Source organism: Melopsittacus undulatus, chromosome 5 (assembly GCF_012275295.1).
Source record: "Melopsittacus undulatus isolate bMelUnd1 chromosome 5, bMelUnd1.mat.Z, whole genome shotgun sequence".
Taxonomy (NCBI): domain Eukaryota; kingdom Metazoa; phylum Chordata; class Aves; order Psittaciformes; family Psittaculidae; genus Melopsittacus; species Melopsittacus undulatus.
In genome coordinates this window covers 13,749,603-13,766,594 of record NC_047531.1, presented here as the reverse complement: position 1 = coordinate 13,766,594, position 16,992 = coordinate 13,749,603, and the positions used below count along the sequence as shown (strand labels likewise).

The 16,992-nt window shown below is 36.5% G+C and overlaps 1 protein-coding gene across 2 annotated transcripts in view; it reads left to right on the top strand.

The window, feature by feature from the left end:
• IMMP2L (inner mitochondrial membrane peptidase subunit 2) overlaps positions 1–16,992 on the top strand; it is a 473,442-nt gene that overhangs the window by 359,778 nt on the left and 96,672 nt on the right. For both annotated transcript variants that reach the window (XM_031053614.2, XM_005154293.4), the window contains one exon: positions 7,140–7,242. In XM_031053614.2, coding sequence (XP_030909474.1) covers positions 7,140–7,242 — 103 coding nt within the window. The remainder of the gene's footprint in view (positions 1–7,139; positions 7,243–16,992) is intronic.

Below are 16,992 nucleotides of genomic sequence, written 5' to 3'. Positions count from 1 at the left end.
TTGAAATAAACCTAAAATCCCTAGTGTATGAGCTGGTTTTTCCTTTGTGCTTTCAATAATTTTATCACTTTAGATAAATATACACAAATCCAGTAATTTTCCTGAATACTGTATGTTTTAAAAGTGATTAAGTGCTATTTTGAGGATGCTGGTGGAGCAAGTAATGGCTAAATAACTATTTTGTTTAGAATGACATGCTTTGTGAGAAATTACCTAATTAGTAAAACAGAGCTACAAACATCTCCCATAATTTTCATATCAGATTTCTACTTATTAACAGTGCCAAATCATAGGAACTTGCATTGGTGCATCACTTTGGTAGGAATGCTGTAACTTGTAAAAAAGAGATCACATTTGCAGTTCATCATCTTGCTTGTTTTAGCTGCTTACCTTATTCATTACAAAAGGTTGTGTTTTTATCATATTTCTGTTCTGATGAGGAAACAAGTAAATTAGTCTTTACTTTTTCCTGAGTCTTCAAAATCTGTCAGTGGAAAAGGGGAAACCTACATGGTTTAGACTCTCAAAAATTTGTCCAAGCATAGGTGAGGGAATCTCTGCCTCCTTAATGGCTGCTCCAAATATCACCAAATTGGCATCCCTTGTTTCAGATTCTGTCATCTCTGTCATTATGATGTGTCTTCTTTTGGGGGTTCCCTTCTCAGTATAACAGATTTGGCAATGCTTCAGAAGCGGTATTGCAAGCATGGGGTCTCATCCAGCACTTTACCGGTTTTGAGCCTGGATGGATGTTTTAAAGCCAAGGCCTCTCAATAACTGATGGATCTGCAGCTTTTAAGGAAAATACATTTCAGCTCTGAGGCAATAATAACTGCATACAACCAAAAATTATTCCCTAACCTATTGACATATTCTCATGCATCATCTGTTAAGCTGGCCTTCAGAAAAAAACGTTTAGTTGCTTCAGATTCATAACCCTGTCTTCTAAAAGTAGCGATTTAAATAACAGTTTGTTATCAAAGGAATATAGTATATGTAAGGGAAGGGTAAAAGTAGAAGTACACAAATAGCTGTATGTGTGCTGAAAGAGAAAAAAAAAAGATTTCTGAGGAGCTGGAAGGTTTAGTGTCATGTGGAAGATTCCCTGTGTGGTACTAATAAAACTTACATCATCTGTTACAATAAGGTTCATGTCTATGGATCTGAATGTCAACTGAAACTGAACATCTTACTATTTTTTCATTCTGTGAGTCTTCTGAGGATGGTTATATGTAGCAAACTTGCATGTTGTTGTGGGTTGACCCTGGCTGGAACCTAGGTGCCCACCAAAGCCACTCTATCACTCCCTTTCTCAGCTGGATGGGGGACTAAAAAATAACAAAAGGCTGGTGGGTTGAGATAAGGACATGGAGAAATCACTCAACTGTTATCATCATGGGCAAAACAGACTTTGCTTGGGGAGATTAGTTTAATTTATTGCAAATCAAAATCAGAGTAGGATAATGAGGAATAAAACCAAATCTTAAAAACAGCTTCCTCACACCCCTCCCTTCTTTCTGGGCTCAACTTCATTCCCAATTTTATCTAACTCACCCCACCCAGTAGAACAGGTGGATGTGCAATGGGGTTGTTGTCAGTTCATTCTTCTCCTTAGGGGAGGACTCCTCACACTCTTCCCCTGCTCCATCATGGGATCCCTCCCACAGCAGAGTCCTCCATGGACTCTCCAGTGTGAGTCCTTCCCACAGGCTGCAGTTCTTCATGAACTGTTCCAGTGTGGGTCCCTTCCCTGGGTGCAGCCCTTCAGGAGCAGGCTGCTCCAGCACAGGCCCCGTGGGGTCACCAGTCCTGCAGCAAACCTGCTCCAGTGTAGGCTTTTCTCTCCACAGGGCCACAGATCCTGCCAGGATCCTGATCCAGTGCAGGCTTCCCACGGGGTCACAGCCTCCTTTGGGCATTCCCCTGCTCCAACGTGGGGCCCTCCATGTGCTGCAGGTGGAGATCTGCTCTACCATGGACTTCCATGGCTGCAGGAGCAGAGCTGCCTCACCATGGGCTGCAGGGGAATCTCTGCTCCCGTGCCTGGAGCACCTCCTGCCCTCCTGCACTGATCTGGGTGTTTGCAGGGCTGGTTCTCTCACAGATTCTCACTCCTGTCTTGGGCTGCAATTACTCACATGCAGTAACTTTTTTGCCTTAGCCAGCAGTGGGTTCATCTTGGAGCTGACTGCACTGACGGCTGGATGCAAGGGAAGCTTCCAGCAGCTTCTCACCTGTAGATCCCCTGCTACCAAAAACTTCTATGCAAGGCTTTTTGAAAACATGCTGTTTTTTAAATCCAATAGACGCGTACAACAACATATGTTGTTTGGAAAAAGTTTATCCTAAGTGTGATAGAGACTACCTATTTTAGAAAAGGGTTTGTATTTGTTTTTGTCTCCCATGCAAACAGAGCACATTGTTTACAGCGTTTGTTCCTTGATGACATCCAAAGGTATGCAGATTGCTGAGACCTTCTGATTTCTCAGGGTTAAATCAAACTGAAGGCAAACATTTCTGAGCCAACTTACTCGATTTGGCACTGGTACCACATCCTAAAAAAGCTGTTTTTTCTTGCTTTTGGGCAGGTGGCTAGAATACCATATAGAGTTAATTTTTGACTGTCAGGATTGAAATTATTTCTCAGCCAGCGCGAAATATACGTACATCTGTTAACTATTAAATTGTGGAGAAAAAAACCTTTACAAAGGTCCAAAATGTATCTCAGATGTAAGAAAAAGATCAGAATTTCAGACCAATTTCTGTTAAAATGATGAAAAAGATGAATGTAATTCCATTACCTTACATGAATGGAATTACATGAAGGTAACTCCATTACATTCTGGTCAAGAAAATTAATGCAGCTCTTGTAGACTGTTCTTAAGCCAGTGAGAGTTTAAGTACAGACTGTGACAATGATGGCATAGATGGTTATTGCAAGCATGTCACAAACTTAGGTCAAAACTGGTTTTTTTTTGCACTCACCAGTATGATTTATTAACAGATGTTTGAATATTGTATATCTAAACTTGTGTATTTTAATTCCTTTGCCTGTGCTATTCCTAAAATGAACCTTTAAAACAGGAAGGATCAGAGGTGTTAAACAGTCTTTATTTACCTTCACTTCAGAGTAAATAGGTTTCAGAAAGTGAAAGACTACTCCTTATTAGTAGAAGCTTTCTGAGATTTAAAAGGTTGTTCAGTAATTATAACTCATGCTAATGAACTAGATATGAAATTAACAAATACTGTTAATTATTACTTACACTAATTGTTCTCCTAAGAATTCATTCAGACATCTTCTAAATTAAATTTAAAATGTCATGTCTGAGAGCTATCTGCAGTCAAGATTATAGGCAGAATCAGAGAAATGAGTCTAAGAATACTCAACTAAGAAAATTAGGTTTTTACATTACTTTCAAAATATACAGTACATACTGTAGCAAAGGCCTCTCTCATGAGTTGATGTAAAATTTCTGATGAGCTAATTGTGCTTTTAATTGATATTTGGCTGGAGGATTTTATGTTTTCCTGTTGTCATTATTGAAGAGTTCCAAAGTAATTCTTTGCTTCATATTGTGTTAGTTTTTTCATGGAAATATTGACCATTATATTTATAACTCTTATTTATTAACATGGACCTAAATCCAAAAAGTGTGTGACAGTTGCCTGCCAGGCTACCCTTAAGAAATAAGGATTATTAAACACTTCGCTTTCTTCTCAGAAATTATGTTATACAATTTGTGTTAGTAATTTGGCTTGGTAGCATTGCACAGAAAGATGGGTAATAGTTTTCTTGCAGGATAAAAGCTAAAATGATTAGGTAGTGAAATGAGCGAATAATAGTTTATACATTTAGAGCAAAAGCCTTATTGCCAATGCAGCACACACACATAGTCTCCTCCTTGCAATTTAGGTCAGAGATCTACAAGATCCATGTGAGAGAAGGGCAGTTTTACTAACTGGATAATTTTGATTATGGAACAATTTGTGCTCTCTTCATAGGAGCAGAAATGACAAGTTTTGGTTTTGTGTTCTCAACAAAAGTCAACAGTCACAACAACAGCAGTTAAAAATAATCTACTGTCATGAACCAAATGTGGCTTTCTGAAGGCTGCAGCCTGTTTTGGTGGGGGTTTTTTGGTGATTTTATTTTGTTGTTTCTTCTTTTTGCATAAATGGTTTATTGATCCATTGTGGAGTAATTCAGCAATGAAATTATATTGAAAATTAAAACCAGTAGTAAGTAATGGATGATCCAATTTCCTGTGGCTTCAGCTTATTGACACAGTTTGTTACTAATGTATGAAGGGAAAACTGCAAGTAAAACTTTGTTTTTAAATTTCACCTACATTCCATAGGATAGTTTTTGCAGGAGGATTGATAAAGTGAATGCTAAGTCCCTAGATAACTGCTGTGTGCAAATACCACACTAACATTTTGAAATAATTTTTTAGGAGTATAGATTTTCTTTCATCTCTTGTTCACAGTTGTGCAGCTATATATTGTTTATGATATATTTTAATTTTTTTTCTTTGTGATCTACATATGGGAAAAAATCTGATGATTTATATACCCCATATGTGAAATGGCAGTAAGATTTACATTTATCTGCTGAACTTACAGAGGTTTTTGTCCATGCAGTATCAGTCTTATCTACCAAAATAGATAGAATTACTGCTTCTGGTTTGGTTTGGTTTTTTTTTTTTCTCCGCTTATTACCTTAATACATTTACTAATAGCTTCAATTCTAATTCTCTTTCCTGTCAGTCAAAACTTCTTGTGTACAATCATTTGCTTTTTTCTATATAAGAATTTGTACATAATTCTTTAATTGTGGTAAAAGACTTCATTTATGCATAATTGTAGCAGATTTTTTTTCTGGTTTATGTTGATTATTTCAAGAGTAGAAAATAAATATGCATTTTCCCATGTTGTAGAGATAATAAAAAGAACCAATGACAATTATTGCACTTTGTAATCTCTTTCTTTTTTGCCTTAGGCCTTAAAGAACACAGCACACATCTCTATTCTCTCTATTTTCACAGAGTTTCTGAAAACCTCTGTAAGACCTAATGATGCAGACCAAATTATTTCCATTTTTTTTCCAAGTACTTATTGCAAAAGCTTTTTCTTTTCCTTCCTGTTAGTGATTTTGTAATCATAATAAAGGAGGAAATTATTTGGGAGTAGGAGAATGTGTCTGGTCTGATGTGGAGTCACTGACTGGTATTTGCCATATTATTTTCCTGATATTTATGAGGTAAACATGTCAGCAAAATTAACTTTCAAATCCTTTCACCTTTCTAGGTGAAATTCAGTGTTATGCATGAAGTCTGTAAAGGTACAAAACTTTATCACAATCTACTCTTCTATATTCAGGAAGATGAATGGAAGATAAAAATATTTTCTGAGCTCTTGTTTGCCTTTAACACTGATGGAGGGTATTAATTTAATAATTTTTAGTGTCTAACCAGACAGAAAAGAATGAAAGGCCAGATTCTCTCAAACTGTATCTTAAAGAATATTTCTGGTAAAATATAGTCTCATACAGTAGTTTATAAAAGATATTATCAGTGAGAGAAAACATTATGGAATATCAAAACAAATAATTTTGTTTTACAGAGAGTATGATATATTTCTTAAAAAATACAAAAGAAGCAAAAGGGTTTTCATAGTAATATATTGGTATTTTAGCATAATTAAATTATTACAGAGCTACTCTTTGTGTTTAAGAAACCATTTATTTACCAACTCAGGACACTTTTGCATTTTCACTTTGAAGGGTTTAGGAAATCAGTCTTGATTACTGAGTAATGTGAAACTGTTCTAAAATAAGATGTAAATCAGAGTCCTTTTCTTCTGCAAATAAACTATTATTTTTTCAGTTTTCACTGAAAGTGAAGGTAGAAATTCCATTAGAATATAGTTCTGACGTGCTCATCCTTTTAGCTGGTGAAAAAAAAAAATGATTGAAAAAGTGCTGGTTGGATTTTGTGAATTGCAAAGTAAATAATTATTATTTTTGATTAATAATGTCAAATAAAATTAATAAAATGCACTTTTGAGGATTCCTTATTCATCTAATATTTCATATTTTGTTCTTAACAGGTTAGTAATTAGCTTATAACATCCTCACCATCACCCCCTGCCAAAGTGAAACAAACCTTACCAAAACCAGTTTTCATATTCTGACTTGTGAACGTCCCTGATCAGTGCTGTTGCACAGTTCAGCTGAATCTCCTGGTGAAAGTGATTTTATCTCTTCAGCTGATTTTCTTCAGTTTTAGAGTATGCTCCTTCTGCCTTCTGCTTTGGCAGTATATCTTCCAGACAGTAAAAAGCAGTCAGCATCTGAAGGCGACAACCTGGATCAAAAGTCTGTTTCTGTCTGTGGACAGACTTGGTTATCCAAAGCAAAATAAGAGGTATCACTATCTGTAGTCCTGTCTGTAAATGCTTTATCATGTTATAAATTCGGTGTGCATGATAAAATCACTTCTCTGCATGAATGATTGCAGAGTAACAGATCCCACTTGATGTAAAGCAAAAGTGTGTCATAGAAGGCAGACTGGCATTGTGAAAATGACAGATACTTTGGAACTATAAGAATTTTGCGTACTTCACACCTCAGCTTTAGGACTTATCTGTAGTTATTCATTTTTTTGTAATATCAGGACATGCTTAGGCACTGCTTCCGTATGGATTTCTGTGGAGGATTACTTGGATCATCAATGTAAATTTTTATTGCAGCACTTGGCCTTCTCTTAGAGGTTTCCTCTAGTTTATGCTATTTAGCTTGTTACAGCTGAAGAAATCCCTTCCCCAGGACATAAACATTACAAGAATCCAAGCTCCAATCCCATAATTATATATAACTGAAAAGTTTTTTGTTCCCCATTGTGCTGTGATTTCTGCCAAAACACCATAGTAAACAGTCCCTGATAGCGCAACTAGCTAATACAGAATTACAATGTATTTTGATTGAGTAGCATTTTTGAAGCCTTAAGGACTTCAGTGAAGGTTTTTTTAAGTAACTGTTCAATGGAATTCACACCATAAATGTGTGAATTTTCCTAACAAAGCACTGTATGTTTTTATTTTAACTAATTAGCCATTATTTTTGCAATTCATTTTAGAACCATTGGATACAAAAAGAAGTATGTAAAAGTTCCACATGGGCATATTTGGGTGGAAGGTGATCATCATGGACACAGCTTTGACAGCAATGCTTTTGGCCCGGTAAGTCAATTTCCTGTATATCATTTACAATTTGCAACTGAAAAGCAGTGCATGTCTCCTGGGTCGTTTATACAACACAGAAGTATGAATTGACTGTGACAGTATTTCTGTGAGAATTATTAAACTTTATCAGTGGAGATTGAGTTTATTCTTAACTATTAGAAAAAGAACAAAGACTCCTTTTAATTCTGCCATGTGGAAGAAGCAGTGGTAGAGTTTTAAAATTTGAAGGGATGTACTGGAGGAGTAGCCAGAGGGCGAGCCAGTTCCCTGTAGCTGACAGATGCTCCCTGAGGACATGTTGCCAGCTGATGTAATTTGGAATAGTTCCCTCCCAGGAGCTTGGTCTTGCTCTAGTGCCAGTGCTGGGGTAAAAAATTAGGAAATTGTAATTGTGGTTAGCAAATGTTAACTGTTAAGTTGGCCTGTGGATGATGCTAGAGATATTACAAAAATTTTCCAAAAATAAATATATGTTTTCTTCGCGTAGGGCCATTTTCATATTGAATAAAGACAAAATTTAACCTGAAAAATTTGTTTCTTAACTAGTAGAACTGTGCATCTGTTCATCAAAAGACAGTAAATGCTTTCTCTGCAGTCCAGTTTTGATTTGGTTTTGCTTTTGTTAACTTTGTGCAGATTCCTGTTCTTGCTTGAGATTCAGCTAGCATGCAGGAAATAGTTGCATGAGCTGTGCATCCTGCTGTGGAAATGCAAATCCTTTTTGCTCTACTCCATATGCAAGGTTTTGACATGTGTTTTTAAGAGACAGTACTTTTCTGTTATAAAAGACACCCACTAGTTGTCACAGGGAAGTTGTCAAGGCTGGATTTTTCCTCCTTTGTGCACCCATGTTTCATGCAGAAGTCAGCCCACTGGCTAATTTTATTAACAACAGCAAAGAACTTATGAATTTGTCTGGTGTCTTGAAGTTTAACCTAATTACTAACTTTAAATAATTCGTTCTCAGGGAAAATAAAAAAAAAAAAAAAGACCTACTGTCTTTGTCTTGTTTGGAGTATGTGATGCCATTGCCTCCCTTTTGGATGGTCTCACGTATTTTTTGTGCTTGTGTTTCTTGCTATTTTCCATTATTATTTCCCTGCCAATATCTTCTAAGATTTCTAACATTTAGTTCTAGAGGTTCTTTCCTGCAGAATTTAATTCAGTCTATCCTGTGCAGGTATCTCTTTCCTTTTCTATCTCAATCTTTGTTCCAAAGGTAAATCTTAGCTATAAAACCACTAATCTTTTCAATTACAAATATACTGCAATGTAGCCTCTGAACATAAGGAAACTTTCAGATTTAAAGAAGATTTGCAGCAGCTCACACAATAGTTAATACAAGGTAAAATCCTCAAGGTAGACACTATACAGCTTTCATGCAAGACAGCGTGTTGCAGTAAATGTAACTACCCTCAGACTTTTACTCAATTCACTGATGTTTATAAATATTAGAAAAGTGCCTTCACTAGGCTTTGACCTCGCATTAGTCATCAGCTGCTAGCTAAAATTGGATAGTATGTCACTTTTCTTACAGTAATGGCACCTTTTGAAAGCTTGTAAGATAGTTTTTGACAGTGAATTCTTTAGCATTCCACAGGAATAATGACCTTTATATTGTGTGGACTATGGGCAAATCAGCTGTATTTTCCTCTGAAATTAAGAGGCATTTTCCTTTGAAATGAAATTATAGAAGCAATTTGAATGCAGGCAAAAGGGGGCAGAAGAGATCACAGGGATAGAAAATAGCTTGAGAATAATCAAATTTTTAAAATTTTCCTCTGTAGAAGAAAATGGAAAACATGTTTAAAAGGACACACTGGACTCCAGGTTCTTTTACATTCTACACATGTTAGGTTTTCCGTTACTGGGACATTTTCTACCCCCTGTCAGCTTTACTCTGGAGATCACTTGCACAGGTGATTTAAAATATTAAAATTACTCTTCATTCAGAAGGTATGTTCTATTTAAAAGCATTTTCTCTTATAAGACTGCAGCAGTCATAGGGAACAGACTACACAAGAAGGACAGGAAAGCATTTTTCTCACTTTGCTAGGGATTAGGTTAAATGTTATGTGTATCACAATTATTACTTGCAAAACCAGACGTATTTTCTTGGATCAAAAGATTCAGTAAAAATAGTGTATTTTTTTAAAAGTATATTATGTTGTAGGCTACCATATTTTCAATTTTCATGCAATCTTGTAGTAGAAAGCCATATATACTGTAGACAGTTGGACCCAGTAATGTTGGGCAGATAAGTTTAATGAGTTACATGAGACATAAAAGGAACTTATGGAATACCAGGTTGAGAACAGATGTTAGAATAATTTTTTCTCTTGGAGGATAACAGTATGTGTAATGGTCTAATGGATTAGTTTGATAAAGCAAAAACCCTCATACTGATCAAGTTTTAAATTAGATGAACCTTTGGAGAGATATTTCTAAAATGTAAAACCTTGTCAAATTAGATTATCTCTACTTAGTTCATAAAATATTATAAAATGTATTACTTGTTATTACATTATTTTTATAGCACTAAAATTGGAATATTAAGGCATAGAGAGACATTTTCCTGAAGTGTGTAAATACAATGAAAATGTTTCAACTAAGATTTGTAAACATTTTTTTCCTACTTAGTCATGTCTTTGAATAAATGAACACCTTGTAATAGGACATCTGTGGGTAATGCTGGATAAGAAATGCTCTTAAATTGCTATAATAAAAATTAAATATTAATTGCCTCTCCAGAATATTTGACTAAATTTAGTAGTGTATGTTTATTGCTCATTGTCTTTAAAAATGCTTTGTCTTTAAAAAATACAGAATGGCAGGTGTTACACTGTTGTTTTGATACTTCTATTTCAGGTTTGGAAATATGTCATGTCAGCCATTCATAATGCTGAAAATAGCTGTTTTGAATAGAAGCTAACAAATATTCACAGCACTTGCATCTTTTTACTATTATTTAAGGGGATAAAAAATTACATACAGCTGGAAATTTATTTCAATTACCGGGACTAGAATAGAGATTTCTACTTAGTTGGCTATTACTAATTTTAAATTATTATTAAATAAAATCTAATTTTCAAATTATTATAGAGTGAAATCAAACTTTTATCTTATTAGCTTTGCATTCCTTAATTGGCATACTATAGGAAAGTAATAATAGTTGATTTTGTTTTCAGTTCTGATAATTTTGCTATTTTGGAGGACCTTTTTACTATGAGGTTGTAGTTTGACAACATAAGAAATATAACATTAATGTTCATGGCAATACTGCTTCTTTCTTAGATCAGAAATGCAGGAGACACATTATAAAGAATTGAGGAAGTATTAAACTTGATCAAGTAGTAAACTCCTCTGCTGCTTCAAATTTCTTACATGTTTTAATGGGTTAACTTTATGCCAGATCAGTTACTGTTATTGCACAGCCAGGATAATGCCAGCATAAAAACAAAATGATAATTCATATTCTGAATCTGTCACTCTGGCTAAATCAAGGGAAGAGTCATTATAGACTGTACTTTGCCCAGATCAAATGTGTAGAGTTGGCAACTAGCAGTGCAGAGATGGTTATGCAACCAACATGTAAGGATATCTGAGAAATAGCTATTAATAAGTGCATACAGTGACTGATATAGATATATATATATATATGGACGTAAACACATGCAGTGAGTAGCATTTCCAGAATAAGAAAAAAAAATATTTTATCAAAGAAATCCCTATAAGATTAAATTGAACTATATTTTTTTTCCTTTTCTTATTATTACATCTCTGTGTTTCCACATGCTTACAAGATGAGGATTTGAAAGACCTTTATAAAATTCAGGCTTGAAGTCAGTGGCAGTCATTCAGCTGTCTTGTAAAGGACCTGAACAAAAGTTCATTAAAGTCAAGGAGAGATTTCCTTTGGCTTTAATGGCTTTGAATAAGGCTCTTTATGAGTTAAGCTTCACAATCCAGTGTAAGAGGAAAAAAGCTATTATCCCCCTTATCTTCCTGGGAAACATGAGACACAGGTAGGTTGAGTACTTTGTCATTAAACATGTTTGGCTCAGTCAGGTCCCTATACTAGTTCTGTTACTAAAAATAGAGTTATCTTTTGATGTATTTTCTCTCAAAACTAAATCCTGTTGAACCTGAGCCTGGCTTTTTATTTAACAGAAGTTTTACATTCATAAGCTTTAGATGAGTAAATAGGTTTTAGTCAGCATTACTGTAGAGGCCATTTTTATGATTGTCTACATAAGCAATTTTGTACTGTAAGTTCATGTAATAAACTATCTGAAAAATATTCCTGTCTAACTAATATTCTTCAGCACAAGCCCGTAGACTGTGACTAGAAAACTGTATAGAGTAGAATGACATTCAAAATAAGTGAATATGCTGAGTTTGTTAGTTATTTTAATTTGCTTTTCAAAAGCTACCATCATCTCTCTTCAGATATGGCAGAAATGGTTTAACTGCTAACCCTCAAATTCAATTAATAATAGGAATGGAGTATCCCTATTATAACTGTTTTCTTAAACTGATCCATTATTTCCCTCTATGAGTACTGTTAGTAAATGCAAGCAGTCAAGACCAGAAAATATTAAAAGTTCATTAGACAATAAGGGAGCTGAAATAAAACTCTCTTAGTGAATGGCATTGTGGGACTGTTGGTAAAGGAAACACTTGAATCAAGAGGTCTGCAGCTTGTGAGAATAGCCTGGTTTCATATCATCTGTCTTCTTCTAAGACAGGATCAGAAGACAGTTTAAGAAAGAAGCTGATATCTCTGTGTAGTTCTGGATTACTTGCATAATAGCAGACAATGAATGCCACGTCCTAAAAGTACACATCATCTCAGTGATGATCTTGCCATCTGCTGAGGGTTTCATTTATGAGCTGTAAAGGAGTGCAAGAATCACATATCCCCCTGAAATGGAGCAGCCTCTAAGGCAAAATATGGGAAGAGTTTAACAGCTCACAGCAGTGTGCCGAATAGCACCATGTTAAAATTGCACAGTAAGGTATACAGGCAGGGCAGAATCATCCCACAGATAATTCTGCCAGGTCTTGAAATACTTAGTGACCCTGTTTGTGTCCCCATACTCCAACCTGAGAGAAGCTTGAGACAAATAGTTTCAATAGCAGGTACCCAAAACCTAATTTTCTTAGTTCAGTCTGAAGTCATGAGGAGATAGTCAAGCACTGAGAAACAAAAGTGTGATTTTCGCAAGAAAACACCTAGCTGTGCTTACACTCATAAAGTTAATGTAGGCGAGGATAACACTGGTGGAAAAGTAGTCAGCAAAGGCTGGGAATGACCTACTGGGGACTTTTCTGCATCGATTTGCTACCTGATGTTGTAGCCTTTTCTGCTTTCTGCTACCACTGCGTCCAGTACTTGCACCTTTGCTTTCCCTTATATATGTAGCCTGGGAGAACAGCATGACTCTTACGGGATTGGTGACATTTCTATTTTTTTCTCTTGGGTATTAAGAAATGAAGCTGTGTTTAAAGAGGATGTGTAATGCAAATGTACAGTCAGTAACGTTCCATAGTATTTATCTCTGGCCACTAGCAAAAATGAAATAGGTAAAATTGGTTACAACCGGAGAAAAGACTTTGCACATGGAGCATGAAGTTACCAGTGATAAATAGGATGCATGCAAAGCATGAGCTTGTAAAAGCCTATGATGAATAGAAAAGATAAGACATTATGTGTTATGACTGTTGATAAATAAACCTCGAAGGGTAAATATGCTTGTCCCTTTTGAGAGAATATTATATGTGAGATGCAAATTGGGATGGTGTCTTGTCTATTGAGAATGACAATTCTCTCCAGGAGCTGCTGAAGGGTAGCCTTGGTAATAAGATTGTGTGGCCTCACTGTCCATTAAATCAACTAACTGAATTTGCAGTATAGGGAATAAAATATCCTCTGTAGCTGTCCTAATTCTCTTGGAAAGTAAAATATTTAGCCTGGCTGTAGTCTAAACCAATGCATAAAAATTAATCTTTCAAGCAGACTTGCTAAAAGCTCTCAATTAAATTTACTCTGTTTCTTAAGCAATGGAATGTTTATGAGGACTTGTAAAGTAGCAGAAAGTTTGGGGATTTTGTCTTAGGTGACTATTTCTGAATGCAAATACCTTTAAGGGATTTTCCAACCACATTGGAAAGAACAGCAGATGTACTGGTTTCAGTTGTAATAATTTTCTTCCTAGTAGCTGGTGCAGTGCTGTGTTTTGGCTTGAGTCTGAGAACAATGCTGATAACATGACAATGTTTTAGTTGTTCCTAAGTAGCTCTTACTCCAGTAGAGGACTTTTCAGTCTTTCATGCTTTGCCAGTGAGGAGGAATCAGAGACGGGACACCTGACCCAAACTAGCCAAGGGGGTATTACATACCATAGTACGTCATGCCCATTATATAAACTGGGGGAGTTGCCCGGAAAATCATTTGCTGCTTGGGTTAGGCTGGGTATCAGTCAGCATATGGTGAGCAGTTGTATTGAGCATCATTTGTGTTTATTGTTTTTTCTTCTGAATTCCACTTCAGTTTTATATTCTGTCCTCTTGTTATTTCCCTTATAATTATTATTAGTCTTACTATTTTTTAGGATTATATTGTACTGTAGTTAGTAAGCTGTTCTTATCTCAGCCTGTGGGGTTTACATTCTTTCGATTCTCCTCCACATCCTGTTCAGGAAGAGGGGAAAGAGTGAAGGGTGAGTGAGCAGCTGTGTGCTGCTGAGTTACTGGCTGGGCTTAAAACACAACAACCAGTTTTGATGTTACATTGAAAGGAACCAGGAAAAAATGTTGAAACAATGTTAGATTGGTTTAATGAAATATTAGATGAGATCAGAGAACTGTCAAATGCATGACATAATTTGTAATTTACTAATTTAAACAGCTCTGCATTAAAATATAATAATTTGCTGAATCCTATATACTGCTTCATCAGTTTCCATACAATTCTATTTCTCTCAGTTCCAGCCTGAAATACCCTTACATTTGATAAGCACTCTGCATAATTTATAGCATTATATTGCCTATATAGGATCTCATAAATTGCTTGTTTTAATGGAAATGAGGCACAAAGGAATCTTTGCTGACTTTCCTATGGTTTAACTGTATATGGAATTTTGATTCATGCTGACATTCATATTAAGATTTGCCAAGACGTCATTTAAAAATCCATTGAATGTTTTTGTTTCTATTTTTACTTCCTTGGACATCGAACACTCTCAAAGCTCAGCCACTGCTTACTAAAATAAAGTTCTAAATTTTAGTTAGTAGTATTAAAGGAAATTATTATCCACCTGATTCCAATTTTGAATGAAAACGCTTTGGTGTAATAAATACTCATCTCACTGAATCGCCCAATATTGAGAAAAATCTATTTTACTGTAGCACCTTGTTTGCATGATTGTACCTCATACTGGGAGGTTAGGAATGCATATGTATGTGCTAGTGAATGTGCATATTTAATTTATTTACAAGCGTATGTTTGTTTATTTTTTAGAAGCAAAACTTAATTGATGCATGATGAGCAATATTAATAGAATTACCAATGCTTCTATAATTTATTTGAGGGAAATTATTTTTCCCATCTCCTTGGTTCATGTCCAGTCTGGTGTACTGTGGTTTGGGGATTCCCTGCACAGGAAGTGCAATGACGTATGGAAATGAAACCTTCTAAAAGCCGCTGTAATGAACCTGTAGCACATGATGTAGAAGGGGCTTTGAGAAAAAGGCTTGCTCAGCCTTAAGCAGAGACGGTAACTAGGAGAGCTCATGTCTGTCCTCATCTACAGGTGGGGAAGTGGGGCACAACTTGTCTCAGAGATTCAGAACAGTAGAACAAAAGACAAAACAGGCAAAAGTCACAACATAGAAACATAGAATAGCTAGGATTGGAAAGGACCTTAAAAACATGTAGTTCCAACCCCCCTGCAATAGGCAGGGATGCCTCCTACTAAACCATGTCACCCAAGGCTCTGTCTGACCTCTCATTGAACACCACCAGTGACGGAGCATTCACAACTCCCCTGGGCAACCCATTCCAGTACCTCACCACCCTTACAGTAAGGAAATTACTCCTTATTTCCCACCTAAGCTTCCCCTGTTTTAAGTTTTAAACCGTTACTGCTTGTCCTGTCACTACTGTTCCCTAATGAAGAGTCCATCCCCAGCAACCCTATAGCCCCCTTCAGATACTGGAAGGCTGCTATGAGGTCTCCGCGCAAACTTCTCTTCTCCAGGCTGAACAGACCCAACTTTCTCAGCTTATCTTCATATGGGAGGTGCTCCAGGCCCCTAATCATCCTCGTGGCCTCCTCTGGACTTGTTCCAACAGTTCCATGTCCTTTTTATGTTGAGGACACCAGAACTGCACACAACACTCCAAGTGAGGTCTCATGAGAGCAGAGGAGATAGGCAGGGTCACCTCCTTTGACCTGCTGATCACGCTCCTTTTGATGCAGCCCTGAATACATTTGGCTTTCTTGGCTGCAGGCGCACACTGAACCCGGCTCATGTTAAGTTTCTCAACAACCAACACTGCCAAATCCTTCTCCGCAGGGCTGCTCTGAATCTCTTCTCTGCCCAATTTATAGCTGTGCCTGGGATTGCTCTAACCCAGGTGTAGGACCTTGCACTTGGCATGGTTAAACTTCATGAGGTTGGCATCAGCCCACCTCACAAGCGTGTCAAGGTCCCTCTGGATGGCATTCCTTCCCTCCAGTGTATCAACTGAACCCCACAGCTCAGTGTCCTCAGCAGACTTGCTGAGGGCGCACTCAATCCACTGTCCATGTCAGTGACAAAGATGTTGAACAAGACTGGTCCCAACACTGATCCCTGAGGGACACCACTCATTACTGGTCTCCAGTCAGTCATTGAGCCATTGACCACAACTCTTTGTTTGCAGCCATCCAGCCAGTTCTTCATCCTCTGAGTGATCCACCTATCAAATTGATGTCTCTCCAGTTTAGAGGCAAGGATGTTGTGTGGGACAGTGTCAAACGCTTTGCACAAGTCAAGGTAGATGACATAGGGAATCCTGAATAAATATTAGGATTTTTTTTTTCCCCATTATGGGGTAAGTCACGCATTCATTACCCAGAAAGTTTCTGAGACTTCACTTCATGGAAATATTAAAAATTCTGACTGGACAAGGCCTTGAGCAACCTGAGCTAGCCCTGCTCCCAGGAGGAGGTTGCATCAGATGACCTTCAGATGTCCCTTCCTACCTATATGATTTTGTAAATCTAGGAAAGCAATTTGTATTTTGTCAGTAAATGGTTCTATTTAGGACATAGGACAGTAAATTTACAAAAGTTTGCTGTCCTATGTATTAACACTGCAGAGCCCCATTTACCAAGGGTAGGTAAATGGTAAATTTATCCACTATAGTACTACTATACTATTGTTGCATTCTTTCAGAAGATTATCAAATATATTAACTTTCAGATAGTGTTTTTTGCAAAACATCTCTATTCCTTCTTGTTCAAAAAGAAAGAGTTTGAAATGTATACTTTAAGTGAATCTTCCTAACTTGGCCATGTTTAAAGTTCAGCCTGGGCAGAGAAGAAAGATTTTCCTCGAATATTATACTATGATATTAACAGCACACACTTTTTTTTTTTTTTCTACAAGCAGAGTTTCAAATTCTATATGGACCAAGCAGAAATATCTAATTAAAGCTAAACCACTAGGATCCTGATCTTGAGAACATCTATGTCTACA